This window comes from Protopterus annectens, chromosome 11.part0, assembly GCF_019279795.1.
Source record: "Protopterus annectens isolate FY-2018-M chromosome 11.part0, PAN1.0, whole genome shotgun sequence".
Lineage (NCBI taxonomy): Eukaryota > Metazoa > Chordata > Ceratodontiformes > Protopteridae > Protopterus > Protopterus annectens.
The window spans coordinates 776113911-776138524 of record NC_056745.1 but is presented as its reverse complement, the minus strand read 5'-3'; the positions used below and the strand labels follow the sequence as shown (position 1 = coordinate 776138524).

Here is a 24614-nt window from a genome sequence, read left to right as displayed (position 1 = left end):
GTACTAGTGTATCAATGTATCATGGAACATCTGTTGCATATACTGTTAAAATACTGTACTAGTGTATCAATGTATCATGGAACATCTGTTGCATATACTGTTCAAATACTGTGCTAGTGTATCAATGTATCATGGAACATCTGCTGCATATACTGTTCGAATACTGTAGTAGTGTATTAATGTATCATGGAACATCTGTTGCATATACTGTTAAAATACTGTACTAGTGTATCACTGTATCATGGAACATCTGTTGCATATACTGTTCAAATACTGTACTACTGTATCAATGTATCATGGAATATCTGTTGCATATGCTGTTCAAATACTGCACTAGTGTATCAATGTATCATGGAACATCTGTTGCATATACTGTTCAAATACTGCACTAGTGTATCAATGTATCATGGAACATCTGTTATATATACTGTTCAAATACTGCACTAGTGTATCAATGTATCATGGAACATATGTTGCATATACTGTTCAAATACTGCACTAGTGTATCAATGTATCATGGAACATCTGTTGCATATACTGTTCAAATACTGCACTAGTGTATCAATGTATCATGGAACATCTGTTGCATATACTGTTCAAATACTGCACTAGTGTATCAATGTATCATGGAACATCTGTTGCATATACTGTTCAAATACTGCACTAGTGTATCAATGTATCATGGAACATCTGTTGCATATACGGTTCAAATACTGTGCTAGTGTATCAATGTATCATGGAACATATGTTGCATATACTGTTCAAATACTGCACTAGTGTATCAATGTATCATGGAACATCTGTTGCATATACTGTTCAAATACTGCACTAGTGTATCAATGTATCATGGAACATCTGTTGCATATACTGTTCAAATACTGCACTAGTGTATCACTGTATCATGGAACATCTGTTGCATATACTGTTCAAATACTGTACTACTGTATCAATGTATCATGGAACATATGTTGCATATACTGTTCAAATACTGCACTAGTGTATCAATGTATCATGGAACATCTGTTGCATATAATGTTCAAATACTGCACTAGTGTATCAATGTATCATGGAACATCTGTTGCATATACTGTTCAAATACTGCACTAGTGTATCACTGTATCATGGAACATCTGTTGCAGATACTGTTCAAATACTGTACTACTGTATCAATGTATCATGGAACATATGTTGCATATACTGTTCAAATACTGCACTAGTGTATCAATGTATCATGGAACATCTGTTGCATATACTGTTCAAATACTGTGCTAGTGTATCAATGTATCATGGAACATCTGCTGCATATACTGTTCAAATACTGTACTACTGTATCAATGTATCATGGAACATATGTTGCATATACTGTTCAAATACTGCACTAGTGTATCAATGTATCATGGAACTTCTGTTGCATATACTGTTCAAATACTGCACTAGTGTATCACTGTATCATGGAACATCTGTTGCATATACTGTTTAAATACTGCACTAGTGTATCAATGTATCATGGAACATCTGTTGCATATACGGTTCAAATACTGCACTAGTGTATCAATGTATCATGGAACTTCTGTTGCGTATACTGTTCAAATACTGCACTAGTGTATCAATGTATCATGGAACATCTGTTGCATATACTGTTCAAATACTGCACTAGTGTATCAATGTATCATGGAACATCTGTTGCATATACTGTTCAAATACTGCACTAGTGTATCAATGTATCATGGAACATCTGTTGCATATACTGTTCAAATACTGCACTAGTGTATCAATGTATCATGGAACTTCTGTTGCATATACTGTTCAAATACTGCACTAGTGTATCAATGTATCATGGAACATCTGTTGCATATACTGTTTAAATACAGCACTAGTGTATCAATGTATCATGGAACATCTGTTGCATATACTGTTCAAATACTGCACTAGTGTATCAATGTATCATGGAACTTCTGTTGCATATACTGTTCAAATACTGCACTAGTGTATCAATGTATCATGGAACATCTGTTGCATATACTGTTCAAATACTGCACTAGTGTATCAATGTATCATGGAACATCTGTTGCATATACTGTTCAAATACTGCACTAGTGTATCAATGTATCATGGAACATCTGTTGCATATACTGTTCAAATACTGCACTAGTGTATCAATGTATCATGGAACTTCTGTTGCATATACTGTTCAAATACTGCACTAGTGTATCACTGTATCATGGAACATCTGTTGCATATACTGTTTAAATACTGCACTAGTGTATCAATGTATCATGGAACATCTGTTGCATAATTAATGTATCATGGAACATATGTTGCATATACTGTTCAAATACTGCACTAGTGTATCACTGTATCATGGAACATCTGTTGCATATACTGTTCAAATACTGTACTACTGTATCAATGTATCATGGAACATATGTTGCATATACTGTTCAAATACTGTACTAGTGTATCAATGTATCATGGAACTTCTGTCGCATATACTGTTCAAATACTGTACTAGTGTATCAATGTATCATGGAACTTCTGTTGCATATACGGTTCAAATACTGCACTAGTGTATCAATGTATCATGGAACATCTGTTGCATATATTGTTCAAATACTGCACTAGTGTATCAATGTATCATGGAACTTCTGTTGCATATACTGTTCAAATACTGCACTAGTGTATCAATGTATCATGGAACATCTGTTGCATATACTGTTCGAATACTGTAGTAGTGTATCAATGTATGATGGAACTTCTCTTGCACATACTGTTGAAATACGATACTAGTGCATGAATGAATCTTGGAACTTCTGTTGTATATATTGTGGAGCTTTTCTCCCCAGGCCTCTGCTGAAAATAGGCCACTTAAGCCCAGTTGGACTTTACTGGTAACTAAATGAAAACAAATAAAATAAATATAAATTTTGTTGTTCAAACTGGCTTGAATTTGCAAGTTTTTGAACCATTTCTCTGTTGTTAGCTGCCTCGTTATAAACCCATTTTCCCAAACTGATTCCCTCCATCTAATTTCATGGATAAGGTTCTATCTGCTAGAATTCAGCTCACCAGTGTTGAAATCCCTGATCACCATTTTCCAGAGGAAATCACTGCTGGTGTGGTTTCCAAGTGAGTACCAGAAATGATGTATTTGCCCACATTATCATTTGTTTTTCACTGACTACAGACAGCCTTTTAACCAAGTGCATTTCATTACAATCACTGCATCCCTATGCAAGCCTGTTTTTTTCTGGGAAATCAGATTTGTAATGGACTGCACTCTGTAAGGGTTTCCAAGTTATTTTTTTCTCTGAGAATATTATTATTACCAACTTTGCGACCTTTCAGCCGTTAATGTTTTGCAGACATCTTATCTGACTAATCTTGTCTGTAGTTACCCAGCTAGTAATCTATCCATAACCCCCTTTTCAAATTTTTTACACATGTATCGGCTGTCACATCGACAATGAACATCAGCTATAGCCAATGTACACACCTCTGGGTGGCTAGCCAGCTAGTAATCTGACACTGAAACAAGAGCATGCTTTCTGATTCCTTTCTGATGTGCAAAAGAGGCTTGTTGCTGACATTATAAGCAATGATCTTTCAATGCTATGAGTCGTATTAAAGCTGCAAATTATGATTTTAAACCAAACAAAGCGAATATATGAAGAATATGTATGAAATTATTAAGGCAAGCGAATTAAAGTAATATGGATATAGCTGCAACAAATTTGGTGCAATTAATCCTAAATAAAACAAGATTTAAGAAGGGTTTTATTTTTGTGGTACTACAGATGAAACATTTATTCAGCTATACCAGCAATCTTTTCTAGTTTTCAGCATTAATGCCCTTTCTTTTTTTCTTTACAGCTTCTTCATCTATCACATCTACTGCGAATGATCAGTGTAAAGGTAACTTTTGTTTATTCATCGATTCTTCTATTTAACATAGAGATGTCTCAACTAAAAGATACATACTGTTTTATAGAATATGAAATATTTTACGTAAGTGATAACTTATCTGGATTTTGTGTGGCTTTCCAGGCCTGTAAATATAGTGTTATTTTAATGGAGTTATTTGATACATCTCCATCATAAATGTTTTCACCTTGGGCAAAGTGCACCCAGAGTTAATTGCCTGCTGATATAAGGGACAACCTGCTGGTGTAGTAGTTTTGCTCCCAACCCTGCTGCCTCAGCCAGGATTCAATTCGTATTTTTTATAGTGTAGGCAGGAAGGGGATGTATGATGTTACCAATGGTGAGGCACAGGATATTATTCCGCTTGCTCTCCGACTGAACCTGCAGAGGGGAACTTCAGCATGCCAAGTCTCACTTCTGTGTCAACATTAGAAGGACTTCTAAGGCCAGTATCATGACTTGCTGGATGCACAGTCACAGGCATGATTCTAGGATAAATACTGGGAAAAATGCAGTAGGAAGTTTGCATCTCAAAGCCCCTTGGACCAGTAGGAGTCTCTGTCAAGGTGCAAATGCTGAAAAAGGGTTACTGTAGGGGAGATCAGAGCAGATGGGAAGATTTAGGGAGGCTATTAATGTGTTGTGGGCATAGTAAAAATAAACTGTTAATAAAAAGGAAATGCAGAGTGTGATACCTAGTTGTCTTACGTTCCTCCATTGTATCTTATTCAATAGTGGTTATATACAAAGTTAGACTTCATTAAAGACACTAGCTTGCAGATTCAATTTTTTTCCTTTCCCTGTGTTCAGTTCTTAGATTTTAGAAAACTTAACAAAAGATGGAAGGTTGAACAGCTATTCAAAGATGTGTTTTACAATAAGTAAACATTAGACTGAACAATAACCAGAAGGATAAATGAAGTAGGTGAGTTATAATCTTTTCTTTCTGCAGTAAAAGTGGAACGGGTAACACATATCCATCCCTGCCTACATGGTGGGATATGTCTACACAGTAGATGCTTATGTTCTCCTGGTTGTTTCTGTGACAGCTGAGTGCATGTAGTCTCTATGGGAGTAGCTTCCTAAATATTGGTTACTGCACTGGACCACATAACCAGTGACAAAAATGTATGCACGCTGTTTGAAAGCTACATTTCTCTTGAAGCCTTGATGTCATACATCTCTAGTCACAGATAAAGCAAAATAGCTGATATGCTGGCATTAACTGTACAATATTTCAAATAAGAAATCCACAAAATGGTCGTTCTTTACAACTAACCACCACAAAACTGAGGAAATGAAAGCAGAAAATAGGCAAAGGTACAAGTCAGAAACATCAGAGTAGATGTTTTCATAATTATATCATTGGTGGATTTAATAATTTGGCAGTTCAGTTAGACAGTGTTCACCCTAGAACACAGAACACGTTTCCCACAGAGCAAAAATGCCTAAACACAGCACACTCAACACACACACACACACACACACACACACACACACACACACACACACACACACACACACACACACACACACACAAACACAAAATCTGTATTTATACAGGAGGCAGGGTCACCTCCAGAGTCCTCCATATGGAGGTCGTGCTGTTATACCCCTTACCTTTATATATATAAAATACAATTACATGACATAATAAGGAATACAAAATAAAGGAAAGAGAGTGAAGGTTAACATATAATTTTAAAATGCACATACATGAGAGAAAATGCACGTACATAGCTTGCATGGGTATATAGAGTGCTGATCATTTGTTTGAAACAGACACAGACTTGTATATAGCAGAGAGAAATATAACATTGCAAGAGATACTGTAATATTACCTACAATTTTTAGCAATTAAAATAATGAAAAGAATTGACAGCTTACAGACATGGTGAAAGTAGCATTCATTTTTCACACTTGTTCAGCTTATGTCTTCAACGGTGGTGTTTATCAGCTGCATGAAGCCAAATCAGTTTGTGCTTGGTGAGGTTAGGTCATTTTGCTTCCAGTCAGTCTTTGTATTTTCCAGTATTATGGTTTTCTGAGCTATATTGCATGTTTATTCAACACAGAATGTCTTGGAGTGTGGCTGCATTATTACTGAAGGGAAATGTTGAGGCCTATAATACATATGGATTGTTCTTGTTGATTTTTAATGAAATGGATAAGACATTTTGGAAAAAGTGGGAGTTGGTGAGGATATGTATTTATTTCTCAGCAGTTTAGAACTATAACTGCTGTTCTGCCCCATGTTTGTGTTGTCTGTCAGATCTATCCAGGACTGTTTGTAAGCTCCTGAGCCCCCCAAGCCTTTTTGTGTTGGAGGGAAGCCTTCTAGCTTGTCAGTGGGAGTGGTAAGCACTAAGTAGCCTATCTACCATAGGAGGAGAGGTTTCTGGCCCAGGAATTATAGTTTATTGGCTGTTTGGGAAGATCTTCCATCTCTTTCAACCTTCTGATTCAAAAGCCTGTGTTTGTGCTTATTTCCTGCCTTTCCTATTATTAGTCTAGTCCAGGTACAGATTTGCTGTATCCAGAACTCTTTGTAAGCTTCTGAGCCCCCCAAGCCTTTCTGTGTTGGAGGGAAGCCTTCTAGCTTATCAGTGGGAGTGGTAAGCATCAGGTAGCCTATCTACCATGGGAAGAGAGGGTTTTGGCCCATAAATTGTAGTTTATTGGCTGTTTAGGCAGTTTTCCATCTCTTTCAACTTGCTGGCTTAAAAGCCTGTGTTTGCACTTGTTCCTCACCTTTCCTGCAACTAGTCTAGTCCAGGTACAGGTTTGCTGTATCCAGGACTCTTTGCAAGCTTCTGAGCCCCCCCAAGCCTTTCTGTGTTGGAGGGAAGCTTTTTAGCTTATCAGTGGGAGTGGTAAGCATTAGGTAGCCTATCTACCACAAGAGGAGTGGTTCCTGGCCCAGAAATTGTAGCTACTAGCTGTTTGGGTAGTTTTTTCCCATCTCTTTCAACTTTCTGGTTTAAAAGCCGCACTTGTGCTGTTTCCCACCTTTCCTGTTACTAGCCTAGTCCAGATACAGAGTTGCTGTATCCAGCTTCTGAGCCCTGCAAGCCTTTCTGTGTTGTAGGGAAGCCTTCTAGCTTATCTGTGGGAGTGGTAGGCACTAGGTAGCCTATCTACCACAAAAGGAGTGGTTCCTGGCCCAGAAATTGTAGTTTATTGGCCGTTTGGGCAGTTTTTTCCATCTCTCTCTCTCGACTTTCTGGTTTTAAAGCCCATGTTTGTGCTTGATCACCACCTTTCCCATGACTAGTCTAGTCCACGTACAGATTTGCTGTATCCAGGACTGTTTGTAAGCTTCTGAGCCCCCCAAGCCTTTGTGTTGGAGTGCAGCCTTCTAGCTTATCAGTGGGAGTGGTAAGTACTAGGTAGCCTGTCTACCACAAGAAGAGTGGTTCTTGGCCCAGGAATTGTAGTTTATTCATCATTCGGGAAGTTGTCCATCTCTTTCAACTTTCTGGTTTAAAAGACCAGATCTGCGCTTGTTTCCCATCTTTCCTGTAACTAACCTACTGAGAAGCACTAGAGAGCCTTAAACTGATACAAGCCTTCTAGCTTAAAAGAGAGACTTTGAAGTAATTGAGTATCAGTTTTTTGTACTTTCTTGCTGTACTTAACTGTTTTCCACCTAAATGCTGATTTTCCAGCACTTATTGTGATTTAAAAGCTTGTTTTTTTTTCACATATTGTACTTATTTGACTGCCTGCACTTTTAAAAGTTGTTTTTTGATTAAATAAATTGTTTAACTGGTGTAGGCTACACACTAAAGTGCAATAGCATTTTCTGATTGCTTGTAGTCGTTTAAAGCTTTTTTAAGTGTACTTTTTACTGTTTTTGCCTTATCTTTTCAAAAAAAATGTTCTTGTTTCCCACCTTTCTAAGCTAGTATAGTCCATTTTTCAGGCTAGTGCTGAATTCAGGGCTGTGTTAGAAGTTTCTGAGTTGCCCGTACCTTACTTGGATAGAGGGAAGTTTCTCTGTTCACCTGTGAGGGAGAGGAACTTTGAATAACCATCTGTCCCTAGAGGAGTGGTTCCAGCCCAGAAGTTAGTACTTTAAAAAATGTGTTTGCACAGTTTTGTGCGCCGAGCAGCACCAGTTAGCTAGGGTTAAATTATTCCCGACTCCACTAATTCTCCTCTTCAGTTTTTCCCTTGAAACTAGTCTAACTCTCAACCTAAGCACTCAGAAAGCATCCTACAGTCCAGCACTTGCTCAGACCTAATAGCAAGCACTAATATACCCCGACACTTGACTGCCCAGCAGGGCAAGGTTCTTTATCCACCCCTCACCAACCAATCGACTAATCAGCTCACCCTACTATTCAGGCATGACCAAAGGGCAACTTCAGGTGTACTCTCCTGTCCAGCTGTTGAATCTGGGTATCCTGAGGCAATGTTACAACTGCCTCATGTACACAGACAGCCCTCTCCTCCTACCACAAAACACTAACATATGCGAGAGATGCAATTATACAGCCAAACTGGAGGCTAAGGTCTCTCCACCCAAGACTGGAACAGACAGCCATGAGGAGAAGGTTAACACTTGCACCACACCTCCAGCCTCACATAGACCTACTAAACCAGCACTGGCAAAAAATACACATAAATACACAAAATCATACTCAGAGGCTCTAAATAAAAACCTGCAAAAGCATCAGAGAGCTCCAAAGCAGACACCTACAAAACCTGCACCTCCCATCAAACCAGGCAACACATAAAAAACAAAATCAATGTGCCACACAATCACAGCTCTTAAGGCAAAATAACATACCTAACACACTAGTAATAGGTGACTCAATAGTCAGGCACACTGACGCCCCACTCAATAGGCTGGACAAGGAGAAGGTTACTGTTAGCTGCCTATTGGGAGCCAGAATCCACCACATAACACAAGCACTCAGGTCACTCTAGAACAAGTACAAATATGACTCTGCCATTGTTCATGTTGGTGTGAATGATCTGAGATGTACCTCCCTGGACTACATGAAAAGAGACATGGAAGAGCTCTCTGATCATGTAGCCCAGGCAGGTATGACCCTGACCCTGAGTGGCATCCTACCCTCACCCAGAATTATACCTCAGTACAAAGAAAAAATGATCAATTTCAACAACTGGCTAAGCTTCTGGTGTCATTCAAAGGGGATCCAGTGTCTGTCAGCCTGGGATGACATGCTCGACAAGCCACGTTGCTTCGCAAGAGATGGCTTGCACCTGTCACCCCTTAGCTTTCAAATACTGGCCAAGGCTCTTGCTGCCCCCTTAGTGCCTTTTTTAGGCAAGGCTCAAAATTCAAACCCACCACCGTAAACCGCACAAGTAAAAAAATGAGGGTTATGCTACTCAACGCCAGGAGTTTAAATCTCAAAATGTATGCGCTCAAAGCACTCCTAAATATGGAGAACATCGACATCTGTGCAGTAACTGAAACCTGGTTCAAGGCTCCAGAGATCACTCCAGCACTACTGGGCTACAACTCATACCACACATTTCGGCCACAGAACACGGACCAAAACACAAAAAGAGGGGGTGTATCCATATTCGTCAAGGATACTCACACCTCCAGGTTAGTGGCGCAGCATGATACCTCTGAGATCATCCATGTGCAACTAACATCGGGCAAATCTGCAATGCAAATTGTGGCCTGCGACAGATCACCCTCCATGGCCCAGGACCATCACTCCGCCATTCTGGAGACACTGGAAAACATGAAGGTCTTACCGAACACCCGGATATTGGGCGATTTCAATTACTCTACCATTAACTGGGAAAACTACTTGAGTACAAACTCCCAGGCTCAGCGCTTCCTGGAATTTATCAACTCAAATGCCCTGGATCAGCTGGTAAACTCCCCTACCAGAGGCCACAACATATTGGACCTGGTCATCACCAACATGGGCGACAGGTATTCCGTACTGGAGGTCAACCCGTCACTGGTTAGATCAGACCATAAACTAATCACCCTGGATGTCTACACCCCACCACCACCCCCAACCAAGGAAACCACAGTGAAAAACTTTTCTAAAGCAAACTTCACCTTACTTAAGGCAGAGGTTGTAAGTTTCACAGCCCCCACGCTAAAGGGTAACACTGTCCAAGATGCAGAATCCTTTACAATTGCACTCCATGAGCACCTACAAGGATGCATGGATCATGCCATCCCTAGAAAGACCAAGACTCACTCCCCTAAGAGAAGGAAACCAATCTGGTGGACCCCTGCCTTAAACAGGTTATACAACAGAAGGAGGAAACTAGTTCAGAAAAAAAGCAAATCCCAAGAAGGAAAGACATCCCTGATCAGTATCAGTAAGAAACTAAGGTCCCTCATAAAATCATCCAAGGCTAACTTCGAAAGGAAAATAGCCAAAGATTCGAAAAATAACCACAAAGCCTTCTTTAGCTATGTCAAGAATCTAAGTGGCAACTTGCAGATATGATCTGAGCTAGTGCATAATAGCACAAAATATACTGAATCTACTGATATTGCCAACATCCTGGCAGATAGATTCAGTGCAAACGTCACCTCCCTCTCACCTTCAAAAGCGCCCGCAACAATACCGGAAAAGTGTAGTGTCCCAGAAATCACAGAAGCACAGGTGAAAACAGCCCTTTCAAAAGCCAAAAACACAGCATCAATGGGGCCAGATGGTGTCCCAGGCTGCATCTTGCATGAACTACAGAACAAACTAACCCCCCACCTAAACACGCTGTTCAACCTCAGCCTCTCCACAGGCTGCATGCCCATAGAATGGTGCACGGCAACGGTTATTCTGCTCCACAAAGGAGGGGCCACAACTGACCCTGGTAACTATCGCCCCATTAGCCTGACTAGCCTGGTCTGCAAGGCTATGGAACGCATCATCATGGAACTCATTAACAAAGACATTGGGAACCTCCAAACACTTGACCCGACCCAGTTTGGCTTTGTTAAGGGCAGATCATGCCTACTAAACCTGGTTGACTTCTTTGAGACAGTCACCAAGGCCATAGATGTGGGAAAGGTGGTTCACACAGCCAATCTTGATCTCGCCAAGGCATTCAACATCATTCCTCACTCGGGTATTATAGAAAAACTCACCAGCCTGAACATAAACCCCTATGTCACAAGATGGGTTGCCAACTGGCTTACAGACAGAACTCACACGGTAAGAATAGCGGGCTCCAGGTCCGACTCTAATCTAGTCATAAGTGGTGTCCCGCAAGCCTCGATTCTGGGACCACTACTGTTCAGCATATATTTCTCAGAAGTACAGGCAAAAACAGGAGGACTATGGCTAACCAAGTTTGCAAATGACTGCAAACTGGGAGCCATAATTGACTCTCTGGCTGACACGGACATCCTTCAAAAAGGCCTTACTGAGACAGACACCTGGTGTCAAAGTCATGGCCTCAAGCTAAATGCCAAAAAATGCATAGTCATCCCATCTGGGAAAAACAAAACATCCACAAATTACCACATAGGCGGCAGCCCCCTTAATACAGAAGAGGTAATAAGAGATCTGGGACCCAGGTAGATAGTAATCTCTCCTTTGACAATCATATTGCCAAAGTAATTAGGAAATCCTTCTATGTGGCCCATCTAATTACTAAGAGGTTCACATCTAGAAATAAAGAGGTTAGGGTGCCCCTCTACTCGTCACTCATCAGACCCATTATAGAGTACAATGCCCCATTTGGAATGTACCTCACAAGACACTTCTAACAGCTGAAAAGACCACAAAAGCACCTCACCAAGAAAATTACTGGCCTCAAACATATGTCCTATGCAGCCTGACTGAAAAAACTCTGGCTCTACTCAGTGGCATATCTCTTACTCAGAGGTGATCTCTGCCTGACTTACAAAGCCATGTCCAACTCAGAATTGATGGACATGCTCCACCTAAAGAAATCCAAGTCACTGCGAGCCATGCGCTCTAGTGAGCTAAACCTCGCCACAACAATAAATAGAACATGCTGGAGGGATAGATTCCTGTCACAGAGACTCCCCATGCTTTGGAACAAAATTCCTAACTACATTAGGCAGAGCCCCTCACTAACACTCTTCAAGAGAATCCTTGACGAGTGGATGGGTAACAGAAAATACACCTCTGGGATCACTTCATTGGCTCTGCTTGACAGAGGCTCAGTTAATTAATCAATGGGGCGGCAAAAGCTGACACACTCTGGCTAGGCTTAAAATGCCCTTGGGCAGATAACCTAGTACCTACCTATGAACCTATGAACCTATATTATACACTTGGGTAATAAGCTTATTTCAGGTTTTAGCCAGGTTTTTGATTACTACTATTATGTCAAGGCTGTGGTGTTCTAGGCATGTATGGTGGTCCAGAGTTTTGTTGCAGATGCTTAGGAAGTTTATGTTGAGTAGGAGAAGGTTGGAGCCTTCAGTGAGCAGACGGGAGTGAGAGAGGGTTGATTGAGTAGAAGTAGTTGGTATGTGGTGCTGGATAGTGGTGAGGCAGGGTTGGGATAAATAACTGCGTTTAAATTTGATGGTGGCATTATGCAATGAGTGGTAATATTTGGGTGGGGTCCATTATAGTTGTTTATTATGTATTTGTATGTATGCCAGTGCAGTACTGAGTGTGAGTACAATTCAGGTGATTTGATGGAGAAATGAGATTTGTTTAAGTACGTGTCCGAGCTGTGAGCAATAGATGAGCTGTTGTGTGGGGATATGTGTACATGAAAAATTATGATGTGTGCAAGGGAGGGAGATAAGAAAAGTAGCTATGTGTACTTGAACGTATATCATTGTTTAATTCTAGGAGGGAAATGGAGGTAGTTTATGGAAAAGCAGGTAAGGTATTTATTAGTGAGGCAGAATATGCAGAAGAAAAAGCTATGCTAAGGTAAGTGTGAAAAGATTAATTGGGATCCAGAATGATTATGCTTGGCAATAGTAGCAGTGTATGCTGGGGCAGAATTATTTTGTTGTAATGTGTATTGCAGTGTGGGATGGCTGATAGGAGTGCAGTTAGTATGAGGTGGAAGGTTTTTGAAGAAAGTTTAATGAGATGATAGTAAACTGGTTGATGACTGTGTATTGAAGGGGATTGTGTGGAGAGCGAGGATGGGATGAGCTAGATATGTATAAATGTAGATAAAGTGGGAGTAGATGGGAATTTCAAGTAGGATAGAGGGCCCCACACCTAGGCTATTGAGATTTTAGATAAAAGAATCAATGGAGAAGCATTTTGACAAGATAAGAAAAATGCCGTTTCTTCTGAGAGATACTTTTATTTCTGTCACTAGTTCTGCGTGCAAAGTGCAGAATCTAGTACATTCATAGCCTTTACAGGGAAAAGTCTGCTGCTTGTTAAAGGGGGAAAATGTTATATAATTGCACTGCATTATTAAGGAAAGCAATAACACCTTACTTGACATTATGTTAAATATATAGGAAGGACTATACTGTTTTTTTGTACTTTATGTGGAAATATATTCAATGGGGAGTGGGTTAAAATCTTTTATTAGACTTGGTAATTGCAAGGTCTAGTACAGTATTCAGTACTGACTTCTTGTCATGGATTTTAATTTTAGTGATGTCAGGATTATGGGACAAGGTATGTTTTGGGGCTGGAGTCCTCCAGTAATGTGCATACTACAAAATTAATGGGTAGTTACATATATTAGACAAACAATATTAGTTACTTAAATGGGGTCTATGTTCACACATCAAAGAAAAACTTCATCAAACAGCTATTCCGCGAACAGTAATCTGCAAACATTGCTTTCATCAAAGAGTGAAATCATTGTAAAAAAAAAATTCATTGAAAGGTAATTGTGGCCAACAAGGAAGTACCACACTGTATAAGGTAAACTAAACAAAACCTTTTAAAATTTGCCTTTTCCCCCACTGTAGTGCACTCTTGGAGTTGGTATATATAGTTGGGGGGTGTGGGGGTGCACAGAAAGACGGTCTTTCGAATCTGGAAGTTCAGGAGTTCGAATGTCAATCATGTGTATCACATTTGACATTTGTTTTAAATGAACTTCCAAAAATTGACATTATTAGTTCTTTTAAACAAAAAAAAATTGTGACATTCCGTATTTTGATAGCAAACTGGTATTGCTGCTGTCAGTACAGTTCATTCTGTGATTGCTGCACTTCCTGTGTAGGAGACTAAAGCATTCAGTTTGTACTCTTTTCATGAGAACAAACTTGAACATCGAGGAAGCAACACAGCACTTGCAGGATATCCTGAATCTGGACTGGCCTGGCAACAATGGATTCCTCCCGTGTCTGTGTGGGCACAAATCTACAGTATAAGACTTGTCTACACCATCCTCCACAACTGCAGCAGCAGTTATTACCTGAACCATAAAGACTTTATCCACACTTGGACCTTTTGCTTGCATAACTGCCTGCAACTTACTACTGTATACGACTTGTCTCCTCCACCCTCCACAGTTGCAGCACCAGTTATTGCCTGAACCATAAAGGCTTTTCCAAACTCAGACTCTTTGCTTCTATAACTGCTTACAACTTACTCCTGTATAAGACTTGTCTCCACCACCCTCCACAACTGCAGCACCAGATATCACCTTATCCATAAAGACTTAATCCAAACTTGGGTCCTTTGCTTCCGTAACTGCCTGTAACTTACTCCTGTATGTTGTACAGATTTTTTCTGTATAACCCTCACATTTCTTTGCTACCTTTAATTTTGGATTCTCCTGCTCATCACTAGGAGACACTACTTACCTATTACTGCTCTCACTCCTTCCTTACATATACACACTCTCCACGTTGTTATTTTTTGTGCTCTGTTTAATGTTCTCTATATTTTTCTGTCTGCATTATTTCTCTAGCATTACATTATTTTTCACCTCTGTAGTTCCCAAAGTACTAGTTCCTTTTTCCCACTTTTATTCTAAACTTAACACTTCTTTCTCTACTGTTTGTTTTCTCCGTGGTCTGAATATCTTGGCTCCTTTTCTTAACTCACTACTTATTCTAAAACATTATAGACTTGGACATGAGCAGTTTCCTTACTGATTGTTTCTTCTCCAGCTTGACCTGCAGTTCCTACTGGGTAAATAAATCAAATTTTAAAGCTAATTCCACCAATAACACATTCATTTAAGCAGTGCCACATACCAATTGCTAGGTGTAATCATCAATGAAAACCTGAAATTTGACCTTTATATCCAAAACAACTTAAAAAACTCCCCAAAAATTAGGCATGCTTTACAGCCATTCACATTTTCTTAATCAGTTTACTAGAGTGATTATTGCTAACACCTGTTTATTACCTTCCCTCTTGTATGGGGCTAATATCCTTACTAATCTCCAGACCTCCCTCTTATCAAAACTTGAAGCCTTCCATAAAAAATAGCGAAATTCACTACAAACTCTACCTGCTCTACTCACCACTGCATTTCACAACAAGCACTACAATGGCTTGAGCTACCTCAATACCTTAACTTTATAGAACTTTTAACTGCCCACAACATTATCTATAAATCTAGTGCCTACACTGCTCTAATTTCTGTTCTCTCTAGCTATCTCCCTTCTAGAGCTGTAAGATTCAAAGACAAACAAGCCCAAGAAAAATGTAGGAAAATGTCTCTACTCTTACTCCATTGTGAAAGCCTGGAATGATCTTCCCACAAATATCAGAGCAAATGCTAACTTTCCCTCATTTAGATGCGCCTTAAAAGAATTCCTAAGCAAAGCATGGATCTGTACCTTTAGCTCACTTTACCTTTACCTACCTTTAACTATCATTCAATTGCCTTTCTTTTTACTACTCCTCCCTTAAAGACACCCCCTTCTGCTACCAACATTTTCTTATCATCTCTCACTTTTTACTTCCTCTCATGGTATCATTAAATTATATTCTCTTAGTGTTCTTTCCTACTAATAATAAATTTTAGCTATAATATTTCCCTAATTTTTTTTACATTACTAATCAATCGACGATTTTCTTTTATCTCATCTAGTTTATGTACATTTCATTTCATTATCATACCTTATCTATGACTGTTGTTGCTATTTATGTAGGTTTTGGAGCTTTCCTCCCCAGGCCTCTGGTGAAAATGGGTTCCTTAGACCCCAGTCAGACTTTCCTGGTCAACAAATGTCAGAATAGATAAATATCTGAAAATCACTTTAAGAAATAGCAGTGTAAAACAGAAACAGGTCTTGGTGCATAAGTCATAGTAACTGCTACATGAATGGTTGATTTCTAGGTCTCATATTGTTTAGTTAATAGGCTTCCTTACATGGGCTTGATAAACCTCTAGTTACAGCATTGCTGTGTGCTTGATGCTAACATTTGGCAGATTCACTCATAGAATTAAGGCTATAAGCTGCTAAAGAAGTCTCTCAGTTTGATTCTTATGGTTTCAGTTTCCTATTGTGCAACTTTCAGCAAGTCATACTTAGTCGTGCAATATTCCTTATTCTTAGTTGCCCTTGAATAGAGGGCATTTGTGCCTGTTGTGTCTACCAAGTTAACAAGTAAATAAAAAAAAAAAGATTGACAACTGAGCTAAAGACATGTAATTTTCGTGTTGTGTTATTAAGTACTGCCCTGCCTGGGGTGAAATAAGCTTATATACATGTATGTCCTTTGTACTGGCCAAGTTAAAAAGAATAGGTCACAAGCTATCATAACTGATGGAGGCCTTTTGAAGGTTATCCCTTTGTCTAGCAGATAATGGCAGAAATAAGATAAATATCAGGCATTAACATTTTAGTGGATTTAATAATTGGCTTGCTATTGTTTTTGCTATTCTGATCTAAATGTTTTAGTTTTTACAAGTAGATCGTAGAGAATTTTAACTAAATATAAAATTATTTAAAAAGCATACCCAGAATACATGAGGGACCATGCCTCCATGCAGCCACTTTATTTATTGAAGCTATCATTTGCTGAAACAATTAACTTTAATTAATTTAACGATTTAGTTTAATTTAATTAATTAAAACAGACAGTATGCCAAATCAGTCAGTGTTAATCGTGTGTGTGTGTGTGTGTGTGTGTGTGTGTGTGTGTGTGTGTGTGTGTGTGTGTGTGTGTGTGTGTGTATGTGTGTGTGTGTGTGTGTAACATACCTTTCAACTGTCCAGAATTATGCAGAACAGCCCTGATTTTGTCTCATATTTTCACCGTCTCTTGTAAAAACTACTGATTCCCTGGTAAATCACAGAGGTTTACAGTCAGTCAATAATACAAGACAACAACATTTCATGCTTCTTGTAGTAGTATAAATACCACCTAGGGACTCCCGTGATAAGAAGCTACTAGCCTACTGGGACCAACATAGTCAACAAAGGGTAAATAAAATAAATAAATAAAAATGTTGTTCAGAAAATACACATTGGTGTAAAACCTGTTGGATGTTTACTTTTTAAGTGAATCCATAGGTTTCATTATCTCTGATTCTGAATTGAAAGGAATGGTTAATAACATAATAGTTTCCGTCATATAGACAGCTAGTTAAAAGACTTGCTACATTATGTCCTTTGAACTGTTTTTCTTATTTCACGGAAAAAAGCGTGTATACTGTGTACACACATTTACGCCTTTGGTTTGTCTCACAACAAAATGTAAACTAGGTTTAACTGGATTTGTAAATTCAATAACTTATGTGCTATCTAGAGGTCATTGCACTGAAGTTGCATTGTTTTGAAAATTACAATCTTAGCTAGTATTTTGAAAGAGAAAGCAATTTAAAAAGTGCACAAAAATTACCAGAATAAAGAAGGGTTATAATCTGCCTTGGTATTGTCCAGAGATGCAGACAAGCACTGTAGAAAATAGATCTCTCATTTCAAGAATGTAGGGATAGACTAAATTATTAGAAGTAACGCATGCAGCATAGAGTCCCATCAAGACCTGCTTATGTAAAATAGAAAAGTAAATCAATAAGGCCTCAAACTTGAGTAAATATACTGAGTACATAGAAATATTTTGAGTCTGACAACCTCAAATGGATTAAATGAGATGCTACTAAGAACATTGTTTAATTATTTACTCCTACTGGGTCATTCCGGAAGAGAGATGTTTGTACTACATGGGTCTTCTTAACCAGGTAATAAAAAAGTTATAAATACAAATATATATATCTAATTCTTCAACTGGAAAGTCAGCAATGTCATGGGACCCCATTTACAAAATCTATAACCACATCTGTTTGTGTTTAAATATATTTCTGGATATATAATGTTCATTTCTACATGTTCATAGGTTCATAGGTAGGTACTAGGCTATCTGCCCGAAGGCATTTATAAGCCTAGCCAGAATGTGTTGGCTTTCACCGCTCCCTTTGATTAGTCCCCTGTGCCTCTGTCCAGCAGAGCCACTGAAATGATTCCCGGGGTAAGCTTTCTGTTTCCCATACACTCGTCAAGGTTTCTTTTGAAGAGTGTTAGCGAGGAGATCTGCCTAATGTAGATTGGGATCTTGTTCCAAAGCATGGAAAGTCTCTGGGACAGGAATTTATCCCTCCAGCACGTCCTATTTATTCTTGTGGTGAGGTATAGATCCCTAGAGCATGTGGCTCAAGGGGATAAGGTTTTCTTTAGGTGGAGCATGTCCATCAATTCTGGGTTGGACATAACCTTGTATGTCAGGCAGAGATCACCTCTGAATAGGTGGTATGCAACTGAGTACAGCTGTAGTTTCTTCAGTCAAGCTGCATAGGGCATCTGTTTGAGGCCAGTGATCCTCTTGGTGAGGTACTTCTGTGGTCTTTCTAGCTGTTGCAGGTGTCTTGTAAGGTACATCCCAAATGGGGCATTGTACTCTATGATGGGTCTGATGAGTGATGAGTAGAGGGGCACAATGACCTCTTTTGATCTGGATGCGAACCCTTTTGTGATTAGGAGGGCCACATAGAAGGAGTTTCTAACCACTTTGGCAATGTGATTATCAAAGGTGAGATTACTATCTACTTGGGTCCCCAGATCCCTTATTACGTCTTCCGTATTTAGGGGACTACCACCTATGTGGTAGTTTGTGGGTAGTTTCTTTTTTCCAAAGGGGATGACTATGCACTTTTTGGCATTTAGCTTGAGGCCATGATTTTGGCACCAGGTATCCATGTCAGTGAGACCCTTTCGGAGGATGTCTGTGTCAGCCGGAGAGTCAATTATAGCCCCTAGTTTGCAGTCATCTGCTAACTTGGTCAGCCATAGTTCTCCTGTGCTTGCCTGTACCCCTGAGAAGTATATGCCCAACAGAAGGGGTCCTAGGACTGAGCCCTGGGGAACACCACTTGTAACCGGTTTAGAGTCAGACCTAGCTCCCGCAACTCTCACCATGTGGGTTCTGCCCGTGAGTCAGCTGGCAACCCATCTTGTGACATAGGGGTTTATGTTCAGGCTGGTGAGCTTGTCTATAATACCAGAATGGGGAAGGTGTCAAAGGACATAGCGAGGTCTAGGTAGGCTGTGTGTACCACCTTTCCCTTGTCTATAGCCTTGGTAACTGTCTCAGAAAAAGTCCACCAGGTTTAGAAGGCATGATCTGCCCTTAACAAAGCCGAACTGGGTAGGGTCCAGTGTTTGGAGGTTCCCAATGTTCCTGTTAATGAGTTCCATGATGATGCGCTACATAGCCTTGCAGACCAAGCTAGTCAGGCTTATAGGGAGATAGTTCCTGGGGTCTGTTGTGGCTCCACCTTTGTGGAGCGGAATAACCGTTGCTGTGTGCCACTCTATGGGTACATAGCCTGTGGAGAGGCTGAATTTGAACAGTGTGTTTAGATGAGGGGTTAGTTCATCTTTGAGCTTGTGTAGGATGCAGCCTGTGACACTGTCCGGTCCCATTGATGCTGTGTTTTTGGCTTTGGAGAGGGCTGTTTTAACCTGAGTGTCTGTGATTTCAGGGACTCTACATTCTTCTGGTATGGTTATGGGCCCTTTTGGGGATGAGAGGGGGGGTGAAGTTTGCGCTGAACCTGTCTGCCAGGATGTTGGCTATATTGGTCGGGTCAGTGTATTTTGTGCCATTCTGTACTAACTCTGAGCAGATCTGAGCATTGCCACTTAGATTCTTGACATAGCTAAAGAATGCCTTGTGGTTATCTTTGGAGTCCTTGGCAATTTTTCTTTCAAAGCTCACCTTGGATGATTTTATGAGGGATCGTAGTTTCTTGCTGATACTGATCAGGGACATCTTCCCTTCTTGGGATTTTACTCTTTTCTGTACTAGTTCCCTCCTTCTGTTCTATAGCTTGTTTATGGCAGGAGTCCACCAGACCGGTTTCCTTTTTTTGGAGGAGTGAGTCTTGGTTTTGCTTGGGATGGCATGATGTCACCTTGTTTCATTTCTATGACCAACACAGGCATGTATATACATATTACACATCATCCTCTGTGTTACAAATATACAAGCACATGCGTATGCATACACACCATGTCACACTAACACATGTATGCTCATCACACTGAGATATCATCCTCAGTTACTGAAATAAGTCTGAAAGGACACTATCAATGAGTTCCATGGTGTTATTAGCATCAGTGCCCCAATTAAGTCTGTTGAGGATGCTGTCAATGAGTTCCATGGTGTTATTAGCATCAGTGCCCCAATTAAGTCTGTTGAGGATGCTGTCAATGAGTTCCATGGTGTTATTAGCATCAGTGCCCCAATTAAGTCTGCTGAGGATGCCATCAATGAGTTCTGTGGCATTATTTACATTAATAATGTAAAATAAGTCTACTCAGGTTACTATCAATGAGTTCCACCATATTTTTTACATTAATAACCCAATGCCAGTGACCCACGCTAACAGTTGAAGAGATCAATGTGCCTCTATTGAACAGTGTGTGCTTGCCATGTAGCCCATCAGACCTGTCCCTATAAGCTACTAGCCAGAGGTCTATGGTGTTAATGACCCATATAAATCTGATGAGGATACCGTCAATGAGTTTTATGGTATTATTTCCATTGATGACCTAAATGCATCTATTCAGGATGCCATTAATGAATTATGTTACTTACATTAATGATCAGATGAGTCTGCTTTGGATACTGTCAGTAAGTCATATGATATTATTTACATTAAATGCCTCAAATAAATATGATTAGGATACTATCAATGAGCTCTATGGTATTTACATTAATGACCCAAATAAATCCGTTCCTGATACTGTCACTACATTCTGTGGTATTGATTACATTAAATGCCTTAAATAAATCTTTTCTGGCCACTATCAGTGAGTTTGATGGCATTATTTATATTAAATTCTACAAATATATCTGCTCAGGGTAATATTGATGAGGTCTATAGTATAATTTAGATTACTGACCCAAATAAGTCTACTCAGGATATTATAAATCAGTTTTATGATATTACTACTCATTTATTAATGAACACATTCTGGTAACAAGTGACTATATGGATAAATGCAACAACAAGAAAAAACTCTTTGGTGTAATCACAATATTATTAAAATATACAGAAAAAAGAGACATTAAATCATTTTCAAAAAATACCATAGTCATAAAAACAAACCTTGATTAAATAAAGAAATTATTGTCATTTGTTATCATATCTTTCAAATCTATTAACTACACTTGTTCTCAACAGCTGAAAACCATAAGATATACATTAATTACATAAAAAAAAACTGAAACAATGAATAGATCATCATGTCACAGAGCATAATGAATGCACTTGCAAAGATTATGTGCAAACTTCACAATAAACAAAGAAATATGTCAGGATGTTAGAAAAGACAAGAATATATATCCCTTATACAACTATAGACATGATAACTGCTGCCATAATTAAAATTAAAAACTCATGTTCCATTGCATCAGACACCAACTGGTTTCCTGCAGAGAGTCAAGGAACGTAGTTTTCTGCAGAGAATCGAGGAATGCCTACTAAAACCTATCAGTCCTGTTAAATAGAATGTTAGCATGTGGACACATTCCTCACCAATGATGACAGGGCCGTAGTAGTACCAGTTCACAAAACAGGAGTCACATCAGACCCAAACAATTATGAGCCCATCAGCTCATCAGCCTAAGCCAGTATACTGTTCAAACTCAAAATGACACAAGGTTCCTTCTTTTGTAAGATATGAAGTAGTGTGGGTCTGTTAAAGGGAAATTTTGCTTGTAAAATATGTGGCATTCTTTGAAGAATTATTAGCAGCACATGATGAAGGGCCGACAGTGCAAACTGATAATCATTATCTAAGGCCCTTGGCATTATTGTACAGAAGAAAATAATTGACAGATGAAAATCTTTAAAGTTAAATTCATATATAATTCAATGAGTAGAACACTTGTTAAGCAATAGAGTGTAGAAAATCAGCATGTAGGTGGTGTGTTCCAAAATGAGCTATCAGTGGTATCTCACAAGGCTTTCTACTGAGGTCACTTATTTTCTAAGCGTTCTTCTCTGAAATAATTATGGAAAGCAGACAATGGATAACCAATTTGTTGATTGAGTAACATAATAACTTCATTATAAGATACAAAGTTCTCCAAGGTGGTCTACAAAATATAGATACCTGGTACAGTAGTAATAACATCACCTTTAATGTCAGTAAATATAGTATCATGAGACTTTTCCCTACCATAAAAAGAAACAGATACTCAAAAGAAAAAAAATTGAAAGCATGCCTATGTTTTGTTTTAACTTTTCTGTGAGCAAAGGGGATGGGACATATGCTGAATTTGTTCTTCTGGCACAGCATAATAGATATAAGGCAGTTAATCAGTCAGAATTATTAAAAATCCCAAACATCAAGACTCTTTTTTTTCAATTTCAGTTTGGTCAAATGTTACAATAAATAAAAGGTCAGATGGGTAGCTAATTTTCTATAATGTTTTCAGAAGTCTGTGATCTTAGAGTTACAGCTGAGGTTAGTGTTAGCTTTAGATTTAAGGTTATGGGTATAGTTAGGGTTGGGTTATTGTTAGGGCTAGGTTTATGGTAAAGTTTAGAGTTAGGTGTGTAGAAGATGTTGAGAGATGTCATATTCTGCATATAATCATGCTGGAGAAATTAAAATTATGCCTGTGGTTGTCTTTGGAGTATTTTCAATGTGTTTTATAAAAAATGGGGTTTCAGCGTTTGCAGTTTTCAACTACATGGAGTTCAGAAACTATATCCACTGATGTGATTTTCAATGAAGTGACCATGGTTCCAGTACAAGAATGCCAGTATACTTTGAGTACTGTCTTCAAAGGTAAACATACTTCAAAACTTGAAATAATTGTGAGGAAACATTTTTGTTTGTAACTTCAAAACTATTATGTAATTAAGCTAATATGTACTCATTACAAAACAATGTTTCATTTCAGATTGTTTAAGACACCAAAACACTATGAAACATAACTAAATACATTGGCATATTAACAGCATTTTTTTGTTTTGTTTTGTAGCATTTAATGATAATACCAACCTCTGCCAATATATTTCAAAATGCTGCATTATTGGAATGGATGAAAATGGTTGGATAGCAGCTGCTGTTGGCTGGGGCCTTTGGTTCCTGACTATGATTATACTCTGCATTATCAAAGTTTCCAGTCTTACCCCTGAAGGATATGGCAAACAAGTTGATGCTTGATCAACGGACTTGAAGCACTACAGTGTCAACTTAAGAGAAGGAGAACTGCCTTGGTCATTGCAGTCTGGCAGGCTAAACTTGTCTGCAAGCTGCTCTCCTTAATTAAGTCCTATAAAACAGTCACAGATTCTCACCTGGGTTATCTTTTATAGCCCTTCTAAAAAAGTGGGTGAACAATGCTGAATTAATAGTAATAGTAACCATTTGCCTGGTATCAGACTATGAACATATAAACCTAAGAGCAAACCTGGAGTCAGAAAGTATATTATTTGTTGTAAAATTAGTGTCTGCCACCTATCCACTGCACTTTGAATGTATGAGTCACTAATGTTGATATTTTTCAGTCTTCCTTCCTTTCACTCTGTAATTCCATGATATAATATTTCACTCTTCAGATGACTGCACAAAACATATTGCATTAAATTTCCAAGATGTGAAGCAAAAGGCCAGAGGGAGTAACTCAGCTCATAAGATGAAGTCATTGGCTGTGTATTTCCATTTGGAATTATTTTTGCACAAATAATTAATCAAGGTGTTTTACATAACATGTTAGGATTATTCCTACATTCTGCTTTTATTGTCAGTCTACGTGTAGTCTTCATATCTGGACAAATGCCTCTCCAGTCATTTGAAATGTACTGCTTCAAATAGTTTTTCATTATATCTGTTATCTTCATACTGCTCTTCAATTGGTGTGTATCGTATTTTATTTTTCATATGAAGTCACTGCAATAAAACAGGCTGATTATCTTATGAGTGCTGCTAATGATCACCGATGTGTATTCATAACTGTGTTTTGGGTCTATATTACAAACGCAAAAAAAGTATGAGCGAATACGAAGGTGACACATATTGCGCAAAGTATGGAAATCCCAAACGTTCAAAACCGCGAATTCCGAAATGTCGAATTGTTTTGGTTGGCCCATCTGCAGTATAGCTCCGTAAGGTAAGTGTGCGATAGATAGGAGTTTTGTGTTAGGATTTGGGTTAAGGTAAGTGTATAGATAGGTAATGTATGTAAGGTTTAGTGTAGTGTTAGAAGTAGGGCGATTTTAAGTGTATGTATGTATGTGTATTGTTTATTTTTTTTGAGTATATGTCTGTAGGAGAAGTGTGCAGTAGTTAC

General features: G+C 38.8%; 1 protein-coding gene across 1 annotated transcript in view; it reads left to right on the top strand.

The window, feature by feature from the left end:
• The window catches only part of TMEM213 (transmembrane protein 213), a 32116-nt gene extending 7875 nt beyond the window's left edge, over positions 1-24241 (top strand). The window contains exons 2-3 of the mRNA XM_044087128.1: positions 3871-3912; positions 23304-24241. Of these exons, the coding sequence (XP_043943063.1) occupies positions 3871-3912; positions 23304-23488 (227 nt within the window). The 3' untranslated portion in view covers positions 23489-24241. The remainder of the gene's footprint in view (positions 1-3870; positions 3913-23303) is intronic.
• Positions 24242-24614: the final 373 nt, after the last annotated feature.